Raw genomic sequence first — 21,025 nt, 5'->3', positions numbered from 1 at the left:
ACATAAACATGCAACTACAGGGGTGTTCACAAGTCAAAGTTGTTTTACTAAAGCACAACAACACAACTCCTGAACTTAGAAATCACTTGTGTACCCTTGCCGAATGTTTGCCACAGTGTCTTAGCATATACTCTGCACACGTAATTGTCCCAATATTATAGCAAGCATTGTTCTCCCCTGCCTTCATCTGCCTTTTAAACATTTTAAGATAACAGTTTAATTTCATTCCAAAGTTTTTATAGGCAAGGATTTTGTACAACTCTTATGGCCATTCAGTCAAGCAGCTCAAATGATCAGCCAATATTTATCCTCAAATATAACAATAAGAAAGTCAAACTTCTTGCCAAAAAAGTGTGTAATTCTAGACACACCAACAGATTGACTAACCCTAGCTGGGGGAAAAAAAATTGAAACGCTGAAACATCACTGAGATTGGGTTTTTATCTTTGATATACTCAGGGTAGCTGGAATTAAAACTGATTTCATTAAAAAATCTTTAGTAAATTAAAATATCAAAAAGATGAGATAGGCATTACATTTACTTCCTTAGGAAGTCAAGGTCTACTTAAGCTTGCATGTTTAATTTTTTCCTTGATAAAAGCTTTTGTACTAAGAAATATAGAATTACACTTCCAGATAAATGCTAGTTTATCTGGTAAGAGGGGCAGAGGCAGAGAGGGAGAGAAAATCTTAAGCAGGTTCCATACCCAGCACTGGGCTTGATCTCACGACCTGAAGTGAAATCAAGAGTTGGTCACCCCACCTAGGTGCCCCAGATAAATACTTAATATTCTTAAATAGACGACAAGATACCAAAAACTTAAGGCAGTATTTTTGGCTCTCTTGGACCTCAGATAAAATATAAATCATCTAAGATATATCTATGTATATGATACAATATATGAAATATATATTACATATATAAGATGTATCATCAGCTGATATAATGAACATATGCCATTGCATGGTACAGAATTGATCATTTTTTGGCCCTCTCTGTATTCTCTATACAAGTTGCAGCTCCATGTTGCCCATTTCCTCTCCATCCCAAACTTCCCAGTGGACTTTGTGCCTAGGCATCAGGAATAATATTTACGTGGAAACAGTTTTTTGTTTTTTTTTAAAGGAAACCTAGGGAAGGCTATAGCTGTAAATGCCAACATTTTAAAAGAATACAGACCTCAAATCAATAACCTAAACTTCCACTTTAAGAAACTAAAAAATAAAAGCAAAGAAATCTAATGCAAACAGTTTAATAAAGATTGAAGTGGGGATAAAATAAAAATAGAAAAACAATAGAATCAATAAAATCAAAGTTGCTGTTTGAACACTCATGTTCATAGCAGTATTATTTCACAACAGACAAAAAGTGGAATCAACCTGTGTCCACTGATGGTTGAATAAATAGACAAAATGTGGTATATATACCTAATGGAGTATTTTTCACTCTTAAAAAGGAGGGAGATTCAGATTTGAGCTGCCACATGGGTGAAACTTAAAGACATGATGCTAAGTGAAAGGAATCAGGCTCAAAAGAGCAAATATTCAGGAGTCCACTTATACAAGGTAGTCAAATCCATAGAGGGAGAAAGTAGTTGCCATGGGTTGGAAGTAGGAAGAAATGGGGAGTTAATATTTAATGGTTCAGAGTTTCAGTTTTGCAACTAAAAAAAAAAAAAAACTTTTTGAAAAAGTCTGGGGGCACCTGGGTGGCTCAGTCAGTTAAGCATTTTGCTTCAGCTCAGGTCATGATCTCAGGGACCTGGGATCAAGCCCTGCTTTGGGGGTGGGGGGTGGGGGGGTCCCTGCTCAGTAGGGAGTCTACTTGTCCTTCTCCCTTTGCCCTTCACCCTTCTCATGCTCTCTCCTTCTCTCAAATAAATAGATAAAATCTTAAAAAAAAAAAAAGTTCTGGAGGTGGATGGTGATGATGTTTCCACAACAATGTGAGTGCACTTAATGCTACAGAACTGTACACTTAAGTTGGTTAAAACAGTAGTTTTTATGTATATTTTACTAGAATAAAAAAGGAACTAAAAAGTTGGTTGTTTGAAATGATCAACAAAAATTAACAAACCTATAGCTAGACTGATCAAGAAAATCAAGAGGGAAGACTAAAATTTCTAAAATTAGAAATGAAAGTGCATGCATTACTATTTTCTTCACAGGAATGAAAAGGATTATAACAAAATACTATGAACAATTGCACCTCAACAAATTAAGTTACCTACATGGAATTGGCAAATTCCTAGGAACACACAAGCTACCAAACTTGACTCAAGAAGAAACATAAACTCTGAATAGATTTATAACAAATAAGAATATTAAATTAGCAATCAAGACACTTCCAAAAAAGAAAAACCTAGGACAGATGCTTCATTGACAAATACTTTTTTTTTTAAGATTTTATTTATTTATTTATAGAGACACAGAGAGAGAGAGAGAGAGAGGCAGAGACACAGGCAGAGGGAGAAACAGGCTCCATGCAGGGAGCCCGATGTGGGACTCGATCCCGGGTCTCCAGGATCACACCCCGGGCTGCAAGCGGCACTAAACCACTGAGCCACCGGGGCTGCCCTTCATTGGCAAATTCTACCAAACATTTAAAGAATAATTAACGCCAATCCCCAATTCTTTCAAAATATAGAAAAGGGGAAAATAGCCCCTAACTCATTCTGGGAAACCAGTATTACTCTGACAATGAAGCCAAAGACCTCACAAGAAAGTAAAACTGCAGACCAATATTCCTTTTAAATATAGACACAAAAATCCTTAACAAAATAGCAAAGAAAATACAGCAGCATATTATAAGGATTATACACCATGAACAAGTGAAATTGATCCCAGGAATGCAAAGATGGTTCAACATACAAAAATCATTCAACATAATAACAATATATTAATAGAATGAAGAAAAAAATTCAGTTGATGCAGAAAAAGCATTTGACAAAATTCAACACCCTTTTATGATAAAAAAGAAAAGATATAAGAATAGAAATCAATGGAAATAAATGATCTGCCTAGAAAACCCATAGGAATCACCTGTCAAATTGTTAAAACCAAGAAGATACTTTAATATGTCATCAATACAATAACATAATATAAAAGCTATAGCTTTTTTCAGCATCAGTAATCAGTCAGAATTATCCCACTTTGTATGTTTTCTTTACTTTTTCAATTAAAAAAAAAATTATAGGTACAGTTGAAACTCTCTGGAGCACCTGGGTGGTTCAGTCAGTTAAGCGTCCAACTCTTGATTTCTGCCCAGGTCATGATCTCAAGGTCATGAGATCAAACTCCTCTTTGGGCTTTCCACTGGGTGTGGAGCCTGCTTAAGATACTCTCTCCTCCCTCTGACCCTCTCTCTCCCTCTCTTAAAGAAGGAAGAAAGGGAGGAAGGAAAGGGAAGGAACGAAGGTAGGAAGAAAGAGAGGGAGGGAGGGAGGGAGGAACTAACTCTTTGTGAACCTTTTCCCTACTTCATTCAACTCTGTCCCCCTCAGGGGTAACCATTATCTTGATTTGGAGTTTTAATTCCCATGCATGTTTTTTGTATTTTGCTCTATATCTGTATGTCCCTTTAAATATACATTATTTAAATTCTTTCAAAATATTAAGTATATTATTATTTTGCACACTGAAAAATTATATGCAGATAGTATTAGATTATGTGTATCATTCTGCAACTTTCACTCATATATCTCTAGACTCATCCATGTTGATATCTACATATGTTTACGGCATTCTTTCTCATTAACTGAAATCAGTATGGATTATACTTTTTAAAATATATTTTTTCTTCCATTTCCAGATATATGGAAATTTTAAAATGCACCTTAAACAACATATGGGTTAATGCAATGGACTGGATGTGTTCCCACCACCAAATTCAGAGGCTGAAATCTTACCTCCCAACGTGATGGCATTAGGAGATAGGGCCTTCAGGATGTAATTAGAGTGGAGCTCTCATGAATAGGATTTGTGCCTTTATGCAAGCCCCAGAGATCTCTCTCTCCCTCTCTCTGCCATGTGAGGATTCAAGACAACAGTCTACATAACCTAGAAGAGGGCCTTCTCTAGAACTATGCTGGCATCCTGGTTTGGGACATCCAGCTTCCAGAACTGTGAGAAATAAGTTTCTGTTCTTTATAAGCCACCCAGTGTATGAAAGCTTTTTTTTTTTTTTTTTTTTAATGAAAGTTTATTGTAGCAGCTCAGATTAAGGCAGTCAAAGAAATGTCACAATGAAAGTCCAAAGCTGTTTGGAAAAAATTGGAAATAACTTCAATGTCTATCAGAAGGAAGAAAGTTAAGTAAATTATGCTACATCCATAATATGGAAAATGATTCTAAGTCTTTAAAAATAATTTAGTTGTTCAAAAAATAATAATTTAGTTGTTCTATATATACTGACAAGGAAAGATTTCCAGGCTATAAAAGAATATATAAAAAATATTTCCTTTCATGTTAAAATTTTTAATTGTGTCACATACATGTCAATGTATTTTAGAAAAACAGAAAACTGGTAACAATGAGTATCTTTGAAGAAGCAAATGGGTTTGAGGGAAATAAAGGGAGGTTTTTGTTTAATTGTCTTGTTGGAATTTTTAAATCGAGAATATATTCCTATATATATATATTTTTTTTTTGGTAGATGAATTGAGGATATATGGGTAGACAAATGCTAGGCAAAAAAAAGTAGTCAATAAGAATGGACAAAGGAGGGCAGCCCCAGTGGCACAGTGGTTTAGCGCCGCCTGCAGCCTAGGGCATGATCTTGGAGACCCTGGATCGAGTCCCACGTCAGGCTCTCTGCATGATGCCTGCTTCTCCCTCTGCCTGTGTCTCTGCCTCTCTCTCTCTCTGTGTCTCTATGAATAAATAAATAAATAAATAATCTTTAAAAAAATATAAAAAAAAAAAAAGAATGGACAAAGGACCAGCTCCCAGAGCATACAGTCCAGTGAGAGCCAATTATACTATAAGCATTTTAAATGTTTTTAATTGGCATTCTTATGGCCTATGACTGTAACTGGTTTCTATTTTATTTATATTTTATTTAATTAAAAATAGGAAAGCAAGACAAAGAGTTATAATAAACATACTCATACTCACTGACAGATCTCAAGGTTTTCGATCGGAGAAGACAACCACGAAAATTCAAACGCAGCACATTTAGACGCCACCTTTGCAAAGTAGACACTATATATTTATCTGTGATTATATTTTTTACTTTGGAAAAATCAATCTAAAAAGGATAAACAAAAGACATTAAGAAATAAGAAAGATCTTTTGCATGTAAAATTTTTTATATTTTTAAAGCATCAAGAAACAGGTTTCTTCATCACATCTCTTTTCACTTATTTCTTTGTGTTCATGATCATTCTGGAGTTTAATTACAAACAGATTTTTTTTTTCATGGTCATTCCCATGTTTAATTACAAACAGATTCCAAATGTCCAGTCCAGGTCGACAGCTGGGAGGGCAGGAGTCTTGCATCTTCCCCACAACAGAGTTGATTGTTGTTGGAGTGGCTTGGCTACCCTGCCATCATCCCAGGTGAGCCCCAAGGCTGCCTGCCCCCCCACTCAGTCAATGAACCCATCCTGGGTTCATAAGGAACGTGTGCCTGCTTCTTTAATCATGAGCAGAGACTGTATGTTAAGTTCTTCACTACAGAGAAGACAGTTTAGAGTGAGAGGTTTACAGTAGCCCTCTCATAACTCATAATTTGGAGAAGGGAGGTCTGGGGAAGAGACCTGAGTGTACCTAGCTAATCACATGAGATTTATGTAAACTCCGAGTGGCTAGGGCCAGTTAATTAATAACATTGATATTGTAGTATTAATAATGTCCTTCAGCTAAAAGATTAAGTTTATGAATTCCAATTTTTTTAAAATATTTTATTTATTTAAGAGAGAGAACAAGTGGGGGTGGGGAGCAGAAGGAGAGGGAGAAGCAGACTCCCCGCTGAGCAGGGAGCCCAACATGGGGCTCAATCCTGGGACTCCAGGATCATGAATTGAGCCAAAGGCAGACACTTAACCAACTGAGCCACTCAGGCACCCCTGAATTTCCAATTTCTCACTGCCTTCTGAATAAAGTTATTTTTTGTGCTAAAATGTTTGTTCTAGTTGTGCCACACTTGAGCACTCACGAATGAAGGTAAAACTAATAGAAGATAAAGGATAATTGTGGAGAGAGAAATTTGCTGAATATAAAGAAACTTAACTTCCTACCCAGGCTTTGTTCTTCACTGACATGTGCTTATATTTTCTCCAACTTTACCTCGTAAGATCTTGGGCAAAAGTAGCAAAAGTACTAGCTTTTCCCACCAGGCTTCTGCAGGATATGTCCTGATCTTAATATTGTACATATTCTTTCTCCTTCTGATCATTTGGGCTCATTTTTTTTTATTTTTTACAGGTTTTCCAAAGCAAAAAGTAATATTTCCAATCTGTCACATAAGAAATATTTATCACTTTAAACCAATGATAAATTTAGCAGTGAGTAGTCTATTTTAACAATCCCTTCAGATGTTTCTGATGCATTCTGAAGATTGGATATCACTGCCTTAAATTAAAAATAAACTTAAGACAGGAATATTAAATTTGGTGGCTAAGATGGGTTAGTTGAGACACAGGCACATTTTCCTCTTGCCATTGATGCACAAGGTGAGAGTGGAATAGTAAAGCGAAGAATGGGATGTCAAGATGTTGACTTGATTTATGAGTGGAGTGGTTCCTTAGTTTCTTTGTCTAAGTTTTAGAATTTATGTGGAACGGTTCCAGCCATCTATTCACAGGCCTGAGCATGTGATGTCATTACTGCTCGGTCATTAGCTATTAAGGAGAGGTGGTAAAGTCAGCTATTTACTGGACACTAGGTGGTTGGGAAAATGTTGCCACTGCAACACTGATTGATGGCAGAAATGATTACAGAGATTAAAGTATCATCCAAGAAACAGAAAAGACATCAAGGACAATTTATGTCTATTTTTTGCTGTTGGCTGAGACCTCTCCCCAGTGTCTCATTGAAATGAGAAATTCTAGGTTATAAGAATGGTATAAAAAAATAGTATAAAAATGGTACAATGACAAGAGTAGTGTAGAGGTACCAGCCTAGAAGTCTATCCTAGAAACTGCCAGAGTGTATGTGTGTCTGTGTGCATGCAGAGACACTCAAGCTTTGTTTACATGTTGTATATTTTAGCCCTATTATATGCTCAGTTTTTTTCCCCATTACTCCATATTTTGTGCTACTTTATGTTTTTCAAACCAAAAATAAGAGCTAATATTTATTGAGTGCTGTTTACACACCAGGCTCCACAGTAAGCACTTTACTTGCATCTCCTCAATTTATGTCCACAGCATCCTGAGTTAGGCAACATTAGGTCTAACTCAGATATAATGGCAATATGTTTCCACCCAAAAAAGAATATTCAATTTGTTTCTGCCATTTAAATTAGGAAATACTAATAATCTCTCTCTTAAAAATAACATTATTATCTTTCTATCTTGTCCTTTGGGCTAGTGCCTGGACAAAAGAGAAACAAATGCACCTACTTTTTTGTGGTCGTATTGGGGGAACAGGGAAAAAAGTAGTCCCTAGTACAGTTGGCTTTATAGCTGGCTGTTCTCCTTTGAGAACTAGAATGAAGATAGCTTTGAGTCATGTCTACTTACACTGTTCCACAGTGAGCTTGCTTGTGTCATCAACATCCAGGAGTGGCAAACTTGACCACATATTACTAATTCTCTTAAAGTGAGGTAGTAGAAAATCTAAACAAAAGAAGAGAAATACACAATTTTGAAAATTATGTGAATTTAGGTGCAAATCTTCCACCTACCTTTTTTTGTTGTTGTTAATGACGATAATGTAAGCCATATGGTAGCAGCTGGGGCTCAAGTGCTGGAATTTTATCTGAACATAGGAATTTTATCTAAAGTACTAGAACTTATCTGATGATGCCTCTGATACAATGTGGTCTTTGCAACTGATAGTCACAGAAGGATGGGGAAGATAGGCAGATTTTCTGACTGCAACTGGCTTTCTGCTAGCAAATGAATCATTTTCCTAAATAGTAGCTGCTACATAGGAGACATTCAATGATTGCTTGCCAATCTCAACTAGATTCTTTTTCAAAGTTAAAGGATGCCTAGGAAAGGTCAATAAACCCATCTTGGCTTCTATTTCTGGAAAAATGGTAGACTAGAAGATCTGCAAATTCTCTTGATACAAAATATGAGTCAATGCTATAACAAAGCTTTTAAAGATTTCTTTAAAAATTTTTTAAATGTCAGCTTTATTGAGCTGTAATTGACATATAAAATTCAAGATATTTAGGCGCCTGGATGGCTCAGTCAGTTAAGTGTCTGACTCTTGGTTTCAGCTCAGGTCATGATCCCAGAGTCTTGAGATCAAGTCCCACATCAGGCTCCATGCTCAGTGTGGAGTCTGTTTCTCCTCTGCCTGCTTGCGCTCTCTCTCTCTCAAATAAATGAAATCTTTTTAAAAAAATAAAAATTAAAAAATTAAAAAGATATTTAATGTGTACACTGTAGTTATTCGATGAACATATAGTGAAAGGATCCACTTTAATTGGCATTAATTAAAGCTAATTAATTAATGCTAATTAAGGTTAATTAATGTATTAATATGTCCATCACCTCACATATTTATCTTTTTTATTTTTGGCAAGAACATTTAAGTTCTACTCTCTTAGCAAATTTCAATTATACAACACAGTATTATCAACTATAATCACCATGTTTTACATCAGATCCTCAGATCTTATACATCGTATAACTCAAAGTTTGTACCCTTTCTCCCAGCCTCTCCCTACTTTCCCTACCCCACAGGCCCTGACAACTACTTTTCTACTCTCTAAAACAAACTTTTTTATAAAAATGTACCTGAGTTTTTAAGAAAGTAAAGAAAATATCCAGGCCCACAATCTTTGTAAATCCAGACTCATAGTAAGGTGTTCATGCTATAGTTGCTCTGGATAAAGGCACAGTGGGGATGGCTGCTGCTTTTCATGACAAACAGATTCAGATTTCACTGGCCATGGAAGGACAGAATAAGTTACAGGCTGTGTAAAGCTAAAAGTCCTAACTGCATCAGAGAGAGAAAGAGAAACAGAATTTGAAATGGGGAAATAGAGAGAGAACTCCTGGATCATTAAACAGAGAGGTTAAAACCACAACAACTACTACCTATTGGTGAGGAAAAAACTAAGGTACTTAGCCCGGGACAAAAAAAAATTCTCAAAGAATTTATAACCAAAGACTATCTATCACGTGGATTAGAATTTGAATTTTAATTATTTGTGGGGTAAATTTGAATTTATTACATTTGTAACTGGATTTTATATATTAACGTGCAAAGAGCTTCCAATAACCTAGTGGTAACTCTAGGAGATTTGACAGAAATAAATACCATCTCTCTAAAGAGACACATCCTCAAACCCTGCCTTATAGGATTCCTACAGATTAATCCCTCCTCCCAAAATGAGCTTTCAATAAAAATTACAAAACACATGAGGGAAAAAAAATCCAAGAGCCAACAACAGACAAAAAATAAATAGCTTCTTTAATCAAATTGTCAGAAAGTAATTATGAAAACATTAAGATGATAAAAGGCTTAGAAAAATAAATTCTTGAGAAAAGCTGTTGTCACAAAAGGACGGAACAGATTGATAAAGGAACCAAATAAAATTCATGGGAATTAAAAATATAATGATTGAAATTAAAAACTCAATGGATGAGTTAAATAAAAGGTGAAACTCAGCTGATATAAAATAATATAAAAGGGGTTAAGAGGCATTACATACCACAAAAAGGCCCAACATTCTATATATATCTTCGTAGAATTTCCAGAGGGAAATAATGGAGAGAATGGAATATAAACAAAATAAAAAATAAAACAGATGAAAATGAGAAGCAACAATTCTCCTGCTCAAGAAGCAAAAGAAATCCCAAACAGGAAAATCAAAAGATACAATGGCGTTGTAGTAAAATTGCAAAAGGCCAAAAGAAAAGGACAGCCTTAAATTCAACCAGATTATCTGGAAAGAATGCCACTTCACAAAAACCAGAAGTCAGCAGAAAATACTTCTCAGCCTCAGACACCACATGCAAATAAATAACAACTCAAGGATGAGCGTTAAGGAAAGGCACTCTGAGACAGAGATTGAGAGTTTATCTGCAATAGACCCTTCACAAAAGAGCTTCCACAGGACGTTGGAATCAGAAAGAGTGAGATGGAAACAGTAATGATGGGCAAAGAAATTAATTAAGTAGAGAGGTAAAGACATTAACCTTAAAAAACATATGACTAGTGGGGGATACGGAAACAAGCTGGGGTAAAAATCCTAGATAGTACTAATATTCGAAGACTGGAGAGAGTAATCAGTTAGTATTTTAAATTCCAGTAATCATGAGGAAGAATGTATAGGTATGGGGATCCCTGGGTGGCTCAGCGGTTTAGCGCCTGCCTTTGGCCCAGGGCACGATCCTGGAGTCCCGGGATCAAGTCCCACATCGGACTCCCTGCATGGAGCCTGCTTCTCCCTCTGCATGTGTCTCTGCCTCTTTCTCCCTCTATGTCTATCATGAATAAATAAATAAAATCTTTAAAAAAAAAAAGAATGTATAGGTAATAATTTTGACATAAATTCATACGTTAAAAATATTTAAGAGAAAGCACTGAAATTGTAGAAATAGAACACATATCCTCTAAAGCATAAAAATGGGAAAAAGCAAATTTTAAAATTTAATAAATAAAGGCAGGAAAGGAGAAAAGAAACATGTAAAAAAGAGGATAAATAGTGTAAAGTTAGAAGAGGATTATGAATCCAGGTATATCTAGTAACAATAAATTTAACAAAATTCACTGGTTAGAAAACAAAGATTATCCCTAATAATGTTTTTGCTTTAATGTTTTCTCTCTGATTTACTAGAGCTATCAACTTCCCTTTCATCTGTCTTCATCATGTTCAATATTGTATTTTAGGTGGATTTTTTTTCACTTTAGATAATATTTATTCCCATTGTAATGAGAAAATTAAGGATGAAAGACTATACGAACCCCTCTCTATGACATGTAGACAGGTGTGATAGAGCAGGAATTCAGGTCTATTTTTTAATTAATTTTTTTTTAAGATTTTACCCATTTATTTGAGAAGGGGGGGGAGCACAAGAACAGCGAGAAGCAGCAGACTCCCTGCTAAGCAGGAAGCCTGATGTGGGGCTCAATCCCAGGACTCTGGGCTAAAGGCAGGTACTTAACTGACTAATCCAGATGCCCTTAATTTATTTTTTTTAATTGAAATATAGTTGACACACAATGTTACATTAGTTTCAGGTGTACAATACAGGGATTTAACAACTCTATAGGGGCACCTGAGTGGCTCAGTGGTTGGGCATCTGCCTTTGGCTCAGGTCGTGATCCCGGGGTCCTGGGATCGAGTCCCATATCAGCCTCACTGCAGGGAGCCTGCTTCTCCCTCTGCTTATGTCTCTTTAAAAAATAATTAACTCTGTATACAATGCTATGCTTATCACAGGTGTAGGTACCATCTATCACCATGCATTGTTATTACAATATAACTGTATTCCCTATGCTGTGCCTTTTATTCCCCTGGTTTATTCATTCTGCAACTACAAGCCAATACATCCCATTCCCCTTCACCCATTTTGCCCATCCCCCCATGCCCTCCTCTCTGTCAACCATCATTTTTCTGTATTTATGAGTGAGTTTCTGCATTTTGTGGTGTTTTGTTTTGTTTTGTTTCTCCATTTAGGTGAAATTATATGGTATTTGTCTTTCTCTGACTTCTTTCATTTAGCATAATACCCTCTAGGTCAATCCATGTTTCCCACATGGCAAGATCTCATTCTTTTTTTTATGGCTGAGTATTATTTCATTGTTTATGTATACCACATGTTCTTTATCCATTCAACTATCAGTGGACACTTAGGTTGCTTCCATATCTTGGCTGTTGTAAATAATCCTGCAATAAACACACGGGTTCATATATCTTTTTGAATTAGTGTTTTCGTTGGTAAATACCCAGAAGTGAAATGTTTTTTTCAAAGATTTTATTTATTTATTTATTCATGAGAGACAGAGAGAGAGAGAGAGAGAGAGGCAGAGACATAGTAGAGGGAGACATAGCAGAGGGAGAAGTAGGCTCCATGCAGAGAGCCCAACCTGGGACTCGATCCCAGGACTCCAGGATCACGCCATGAGCAGAGGGCAAATACTCGACCACCGAGCCACTCAGGCGTCCCCCAGTAGTGAAATTACTGGATCATTTTTCTTTTCTTTTTTTTTTTTTTTAATATTTTATTTATTTATTTAGGATAGTCACAGAGAAAGAGAGAGAGAGGCAGAGACACAGGCAGAGGGAGAAGCAGGCTCCATGCACCGGGAGCCTGACGTGGGATTCGATCCCGGGTCTCCAGGATCGCGCCCTGGGCCAAAGGCAGGCGCCAAACCGCTGCGCCACCCAGGGATCCTGGATCATTTTTCTATTTTTAATTCTTTGCAGAACCTTCATATGGTCTTCCACAGTGGCTGCACCAAATTACATTCCCACCAACAGTGGGTTCCTTTTTCTCCACATCCTTGCCAGTGGTTGTTATTTCTTGTCTTTTTTATTTTAGCCATTCTAACTGTAAAGACGTAATATCTCATTGTGGTTCTGGTTTGTATTTCCCTGGTGATTAGTGATGTTGAGCATCCTTTCATGAATCTTCTTTGGAAAAATCTCTGTCCAGGTCCTCTGCCCATTTTTAAACTGGATTACTTGATTTTTTGGTTTTGAGCTGTATAAGTTCTTTATGTATTTTGGAAATTAACCCCTTACTGGTTACTATCCCCCTTATATCATTTGCAAATATCTTTTCCCATTCAGTAAATTGACTTGTCATTTTATTGATGGTTTCCTTTTCTGTGCAAAAGCTTTTTATTTTAGTGTAGTTCCAGAAGTTTATTTTTGCTTTTGTCTCCTTGTAAGGAGACATATCCATAAATATGCAGCTAAGACTGATGTTTTGGGTTTTTTTTAAGATTTTATTTATCTATTTATGAGAAACACAGAGAGAGTGAGAGAGACCGAGACACAGGCAGAGGGAGAAGCAGGCTCCATGCAGGAGCCTGATGTGGGACTTGACCCCAGGACTCCAGGATCACTCCTTGGGCCAAAGGCAGGCGCTAAACCGCTGAGCCATCCAAGGATCCCAAGACTGATGTTTAAGAAATAACTGCCTTTATTTTTTCTAGGAGTTTTATGGTTTTGGATCTCACAGGTAGGTCTTTAATTTATTTTGAATTTATTTTTGTGTATGGCTTAAGAAAGTAATTCAGTTTCGTTATTTTGTGTGTGGCTGTCAAATTTTCCCAGAACCATTTATTGAAGAGACTGTTTTTACTCTATTATACATTCTTGCTTCCTTTGTTGTAGATTAATTGACTATATAAAGCATGGGTTTATTTCTAGGCTTTCTATTAAGTTCTGTTGGTCTATGTGTTTTAGTGCCAGTACCATACTGTTTTGATTATTATAGTTTTGTAATATATCTTGAAATCTGGGATTGTGATACTTCCAGCTTTGTTCTTCTTTCTTAAGATTGCTTTGTCTATTTGCGGTCTTTGGTAGTCCCGTACAAATTTTAGGATTATTCACTTTAGTTTTGTGAAAAATACTATTGGTGTTTTGATACAGATTGCATTGAAGCTCTAGTGTAGATACCTTAATAATATTAATTCTTCTAATTAATGAGCACAGTATATCTTTTCATTTGTTTGTGTCATCTTCAATTTCTTTCATCAATGTTTTATAGTTTTTGAAATCAGGTCTTTCACTTCTTTGGTTAATTTACCCCTGGGTACTATGGTCTTTTTGGTACAACTGTAAGTGGAATTGTTTGCTTAATTTTTCTTTCTGCTACTTTGTTATCAATATATAGAAATGCAATAGATTTCTGCCTGGGTGGCTCAATTAGTTGAGCATCCGACTCTTGATTTTGGCTCAGGTCATGATCTTAGGGTTGTGGAATCAAGCCCTGCATTGGGCTCCATGCTCCACATGGAGTGTGCTCAAGATTCTCTCCCTCTCCCTCTGGCCCCCACCCACCTGCATGGTAAATAAATAAATAAATAAATAAATAAATAGTAACAGATTTCTGTATATTAATTTTATAACCTACAACTTATTCATTTACTACTTCTAATAAATTTTTGGCAGTCTTTAGGGTTTTCTATGCATAGTATCATGTCATCTGCAGATACTGACAGTTAAACTTTTTCCTTAACAATTTGGATGCCTTTTATTTCTTTTTCTTATCTGATTGCTACAACTAGGATTTCCAATACTGTGTTGAATAAAACTGGTGAAAGTGGACATCCTTGTCTTATTCCTAATCCTAGAAAAAAAAGTTCTCAGTTTTTCACCACTAAGTACAATGTTAGTTGTGAGTTTGCCATATATGGCCTTTGTTATGTTAAGGTATGGTCCCTCTAAACTCACTTTGTTGAGAATTTTTATCATGAATGGATGTTGAATTTTGTCAAATGCTTTTTCTACATCTATTAAGATGATCAGATGACTTTATCCTTAGTTTTGCTGATGTGGTATACACATTCATTGATTTGCAAATATTAATCCTTGTATTCCCAGGATGAATCCTATTTGGTCATGTTGAATATCCTTTTAATGTATTGTTGAATTTGGTTTGCTAATATATTACTGAGGGGTTTTATTGGACCTATGTTCATTAGGGATGTTGGTCCATAGTTTACTTCTTTTTTATTTCCTTTGGCTTTGGTGTCAGGATAATGCTCACCTTGTGGAATATATCTAGAAGCTTTCCTTCCCCTTCTATTTTTGGAATAGTTTGAGAATATTAAACTATTAAATGTTTAGTAGACTTCACCTGTAAAGCCATCGGGTCCTGGACTTCTGTTTTGGGGGAGCTTTTTGATTACTGATTCAATTTTGTTACCAGAAATTGGTCTGTTCGGATTTTTTATATCTTCCTAATTCATTTTTGGAAGCTTATACATATCTAGAAATTTATCCATTTCTTCTAGGTTGTATAATTTTTTGGCATATAATTTTTGTTGTAGTCTTTTAAACTTTTTTAAAATAATTTCCCATTCAGTAAATTGACTTGTCATTTTATTGATGGTTTCCTTTTCTGTGCAAAAGCTTTTTATTTTAGTGTAGTTCCAGAAGTTTATTTTTGCTTTTGTCTCCTGTAAGGAGACATATCCATAAATATGCAGCTAAGACTAATGTTGCTTACTCTCTGTGTGTTTATGTGTTTCCAACTTTTTTCTTGTAAATAATTTCTATTTTCATACCACTATGTTAAAAAAGATGCATGACATGATTTTAATCTTCTAAAATTTATTGAGACTTATTTGGGGCCTAATATGTGATATATCCTGGAGAATGTTCTATGGGCACTTGAAAACAATGTGTTTCTGTTGTTTTGATGGGATGTTCTGTATTTATCTGCTAAGTCCATCTAGTCTAACATGTCATTCAAAGACCCTGTTTTCTTATTTATTTTATCTCTAGGCGATCTATCCATTGATGTAAGTAGGACGTTAAAGTCCCCTCCCTACTATTATTGTGTTACTATCAATTTCCTTCTTTATGTTTGTTAATATTTACTTTATATGTTGACGTCCTTCAGTGTTGAGTACATGGATATTTACAATTTTTAAAAAGTTTTTATTTATTTATTCATAGAGACACAGAGAGAGGCAGACACATAGGCAGAGAGAGAAGCAGGCTCACTGCAGGGAGTTGATCCTGGGCCCCTGAGATCATGACCTGAGCCGAAGGCTGATGCTCAACCACCTCTTGTTGGATCTATTTCAGGAGGATTTTTTAAAAGATTTTATTTATTTATTCATGAGAGACACAGAGAGAGAGAGAGGCAGAGACATAGGCAGAGGGAGGAGCAGGGTCCACAAAGGGAGCCTGCTGCGGGACTTGATCCTGGGACACCAGGGTCATGCCCTGGGCCAAAGGCAGGCACTAAACCACTAAGCCACCCAGGCATCCCTATTTCAGGAGGACTTTTAAAGCTTATCTGATATAGAGGGTTACTACATTACAAATAAAGGAAACAATTCAAACAATTCTCTAAAGATTTATAATAATTCTAAATGTGTAAGCCTCCAATAACACAGCCACAAAGATACAAGGAGAAATTGACAGATCCACAATCACAATGAAAAATTATATCAAATATCTTAATTGTTAATAAATCAGTGTGAGGAAATAAATCTTCCCTGAATTTTTCAGTGCTTCAAAAAAAGCTCTAGCCTCTGGAAGCACAGAAACTTCACTTCCTCCAAAGTTTCCTTTCCATATACCATGGGGATTAGATCTATAACTATTTGTCCACTTGTCTAGTTAATTTCTCTGATCTAAAATGTAGTAACACTTCTGTTGTTTCTGTAAGAAGGTCAAATGGTTATAGTTTGGCCTCTAGGTCAAGCTCCCAAAATGCTAGGAAGATCCCCAGTAATTTTCATGTAAAGGAGGTATGTGTCTCATTCAGGACCTGGAAGACATCTCTAGGTCATAAAAACTAGAGACACTGGGGCTACCTAGCCCTTGAAGAGGTGTATTTATGAGAAGTCCCGCCTCCCTCTTTTACCTACAAGGACCTATGTCATTATACTGAGTCCACCCAGACACTCAAGGATAAATTTATCAAGGATAAATTTATCATCTTAAGTCTTTAACTTAACCACATCCACAGAGACTCTTTTGCCATTTAAGGTAACATATGCTCAGGTTCTAAGGATTACGATATTAATTGTAATTGATATTATTAATTGTATTTGTTAAACTTCACTTCTTTTTTCTTTTTATTCTTTTTTTTAAATTTATTTTTTATTGGTGTTCAATTTACTAACATACAGAATAACCCCCAGTGCCCGTCACCCATTCACTCCCACCCCCCGCCCTTCTCCCCTTCTACCACCCCTAGTTCGTTTCCCAGAGTTAGCAGTCTTTACGTTCTGTCTCCCTTTCTGATATTTCCCACACATTTCTTCTCCCTTCCCTTATATTCCCTTTCACTATTATTTATATTCCCCAAATGAATGAGAACATATAATGTTTGTCCTTCTCCGACTGACTTACTTCACTCAGCATAATACCCTACAGTAAACTTCACTTCTTAAGCTGTGTGGTGATTACACAAGTATTCATTATATTTCTTTGCATGCCTAAAATATTTTAATAATCTCAGTTTTGAATAAAATACTCAGGAATAAGTTTAACTAAGGAGGTAAAAGACTAGTACACTGAAAACTATAAAGCATTATTAAAAGAAATTAAAGAAGACCTAACTTAAGTCCATATTCATAGACTAGAAGACATAATATAAATAAAAATAAATGGAACTAAGTTAAAATTTGAAGTCTACCAATGAACAAAAAAATACCAATAGGCCCACAGAGAGTTTTTACAAGAGTATCCTATCAAATATTCAAGGAATACGCAATTTAATAAGAAAAATATTAAGATGTCAGTACTGCCCAAAGTGATCTATAGATTCAATTCAACCTTATGAAAATTCCAATAGTTCTCTTTTCAGAAATGGAAAAGCTGATCTTCAAATTCATATGGAATTTCAAGATGCCCCAAATAGTTAAAGAGTTTTCAAAAAGAAAAATAAAGTTGGAGAACCCACACGTCACAATTTTAAAACTTAACTACACTGCTACAATAATCAAAATAGCATGGTACTAGCATAAGGATAGACACAAAGACAAACGTAGTTGGATTGAGGGTCCATAAATAAACCTATACATCTATGGTCAATTGACTTTTGACAAGGATGCCAAGGCCATTCAATAGGGCAAAGACAGTCTCTTCAATAAATGATGCTGAGACAGTTGGATATCCAAATGCAAAACAATAAATTTGGATACCTACCTCATATGATTATAAAGTAGGTTAAATTACTCAAAATGGATCAACAACCCAATATAAGAGCTAAGAACTATAAAATTCTTAGAAGAAAACATAGGGGTAAACCTTTATAACTCTGGGTTTTGCAAGGGATTCTTAGATATGACACTAAAGGCATGATCAGAGAAGGAAAATATAAATCACATTTCATCAAAATTTAAAACTTTTGTGCAGGGACACCTGGGTGGCTTGGTGGTTGAGTGTCTGCCTTTGACTCAGGGCATGATCCTGGGGATCCGGGATCAAGTCCCACACCACGCTCCTGTGGAGAGTTTGCTTCTCCTTCTGCCTGTGTCTCTGCCTCTTTCTCTCTCTGTCTCACATGAATAAATAAATAAAATCTTTTAAAAAAAATAAAACTTTTGTGCATTAAAGGACTTTATCAAGAAAGTAAAAACTTTACCTTTTTGTCTACATGTACCATAAAGGAAAAAATATGCTACCAATTTAGTCAGCTATTGAAATGGCCAGGAATCACTGGAAAGGTACTATGGTGGATCAAATGGCCTGAAAACTATACTTGTACAGATTTGTAAATATATTTGTATATATTTGTGGGTTTTTTCTTTAAGTAGGCTCCATACCTAGCGTGGAGCCCAACACAGGGCTTGAAATCATGACCCTGAGATTAAGACCTGAGCTAAGATCAAGAGTTGGATGCTTTGGGCAGCTGGGTGGCTCAGCAACTGAGCATCTGCCTTTGGCTCATGTCATGATCCCAGGGCCCTGAGATCCAGTCCCACATCAGGCTCCCCACAGGGAGCTTGCTTCTCCCTCTGCCTATGTCTCTGCCTCTCTCTGTGTGTCTCCATGAATAAATAAATAAAATATTTAAAAAAAAGAAAAAAGAGTTGGATGTTTAACCAACTGAACCACTCAGGCAGCCCTACTTGTATATTATTTTTTTAAGAGAGAAGCATTATGAAAGGTTCTATGCCCAGAGGTAAAAGCAACCTGGAAAAGAGAAGCAGCAGCACAGAATAGCAGTAGAAGAGAGCCAAACTTCTGAGAGTATAAGAGATACAAAAACCTGTGTAAGAATTGTGTAAGAACAACTTAAAGGAGAGGGAGGCCAGGAAGTGAAGCCCTAAGGGCAGCAAACTGTATAGAACTAATGAAGACATAAAGTCAATAAAGGGAGCACCTCTAAGTACCCCCAACATATAGGCAGTGGACACAAGAGCACAGTTGCTCAAGGTGGACTGAGCCTTTATTCACTGGGCCTTTATTCCTCAGGCACCACTACTCCTGAAGGTTACTATCTTAGTTTCCTAAGGCTGCTGTAACAAATTACCACAAACTGAGTGGCTTAAAATATCAGAAATGTATTCTGTGACAGTTCTGGAAGCCAGAAGTCTGAAACCAATGTCAGCTGAGCCATACTCCCTTTGAAGGCTCAAGGGGAGGATCCTTCCTTGCCTCTTCCTAGCTTCTGGTGGTTGCCAGCATTCCTTTGGCATTCCTTGGCTTGGAGTTCTATCACTCCAGTCCTTGCCTGTGTCATCACATGGCCCTCCCTCTTATGTGTATCTGTATATCTGAATATCTGAATCTCACTCTCCTTTCTCTTATGAAGATATGAGTTCTTACATTTAGGACCCACCCTAATCAAGCATGACCTCACCATAGCTAATTACAACTATTTCCAAATAAGATTACATTCTGAGGTTCTCCTTGGATGTGAATTTTGAATTTTGAGGGGATTACTCAACCCAATATAGCTCCTCTGAGTCTGTTTCCTCATCTACAAAACAAAGGTCTTTGATGAGATAGTCTCTAGAGGCCAATTCACTGAATACTGAAAATTTTGTGTTACTTTTATGATTTGTGGCCAGATAGTCAATACTAGGCTCCTAACTGTATTCCTATTACGTAATCTTTAATGTCACATTTTTTTTTAGATTTTTAATTTATTTATTCATGAGAGACACACACAGAGAGAGGCAGAGACACAAGCAGAGGGAGAAGCAGGCTCCATGCAGGGAGCCCGATGTGGGACACGATCCTGGGTCTCCAGGATCATTCCCTGGGCTGAAGGCAGGCCCTAAACCGCTGAGCCACTAGGGCTGCCCTTTAATGTCACATTTAAAAGGTTTATTTTCTCCCTACCCAGTGATTATTTTCAGCTATGAATTTTAAAAGTATATTATTCATAACCAAAAGAAGTCCATACTTAATTGGATTGTACCTATCCTCTAGATGCAAATTCTTACATAAGTGGAGACACACTTTGAGAGGCATATATAGATTCTTATTTAGATAGTAAAGAAGAAAGGAGCTATTAGAAGACCACCTAAATGCCTTTTCCAAAATGTAGTTATTAATGTATTCACTAGTGAACCAATTCTCATTGCTAAGTACCTACCCTATTCTATGACAACCATACCTCACTAACTCCATAGAACTTTGCCCAGAAATATTTACAAGGCAGGTGTTCCACATCTCCATGTGGAATAATCTTTTGTGAAGAATTTAAGTGCAACTACCATGAACTTATACTTTCTCCTAGGGAGTCTTGCCATTGTTATATAATATATAGTGAGAGTTTAAAAACCTTCATATGTATTTGCACTTGGAAAAACTAGAACATAACTTCACAGGGAACATGGGCTGTTGCCAACATGAAACCCTGGGAAGAATATCAGGGCAAGTGAGTGTGGATTCCTAATTCAATTCCATAGATACTACGTGGTTGTTCTGTGTAAGACATTCTAACCAAAAAATCTGGTAATATGCGACAGAGAAAAAGGGGAAGTTATAAGAAAACCATAGGCCACTGAAACTGTATATAATTATGAAGTATGAGGCTACTCAATCATCCTAGGCAATATGTATCAGTTCTTCACTATGTGCCGGTGGCGGGGGGGGTGGCGGTTGGATTTTTAAGAGAAGTAAGCACATTTAGTGGCCCGTGAACAGTGAAGTGGGCAAGAGGAACGAAAGCCCACATCACATGGGAAAGGAAGGGATGTCGGGTAGAGGATAAAAGAGGAGAGAAGAGCCTTTCACCCCTAA

The 21,025-nt window shown here is 36.5% G+C and overlaps 1 protein-coding gene across 9 annotated transcripts in view; it reads right to left on the bottom strand.

Annotated features, from left to right (window-relative positions):
- Window positions 1–21,025, bottom strand: part of FBXL13 (F-box and leucine rich repeat protein 13) — a 204,400-nt gene that overhangs the window by 123,744 nt on the left and 59,631 nt on the right. For all 9 annotated transcript variants that reach the window (XM_038562793.1, XM_038562790.1, XM_038562794.1 and 6 more), the window contains 2 exons: window positions 7,686–7,781; window positions 5,116–5,248 (listed from right to left, as the gene is read on the bottom strand). In XM_038562793.1, the coding sequence (XP_038418721.1) occupies window positions 5,116–5,248; window positions 7,686–7,781 (229 nt within the window). The remainder of the gene's footprint in view (window positions 1–5,115; window positions 5,249–7,685; window positions 7,782–21,025) is intronic.

This window comes from Canis lupus, chromosome 18, assembly GCF_011100685.1.
Source record: "Canis lupus familiaris isolate Mischka breed German Shepherd chromosome 18, alternate assembly UU_Cfam_GSD_1.0, whole genome shotgun sequence".
Taxonomy (NCBI): domain Eukaryota; kingdom Metazoa; phylum Chordata; class Mammalia; order Carnivora; family Canidae; genus Canis; species Canis lupus.
Note: the sequence above shows the minus strand (reverse complement) of the source record. Positions and strands in the feature narration are given on the sequence as shown.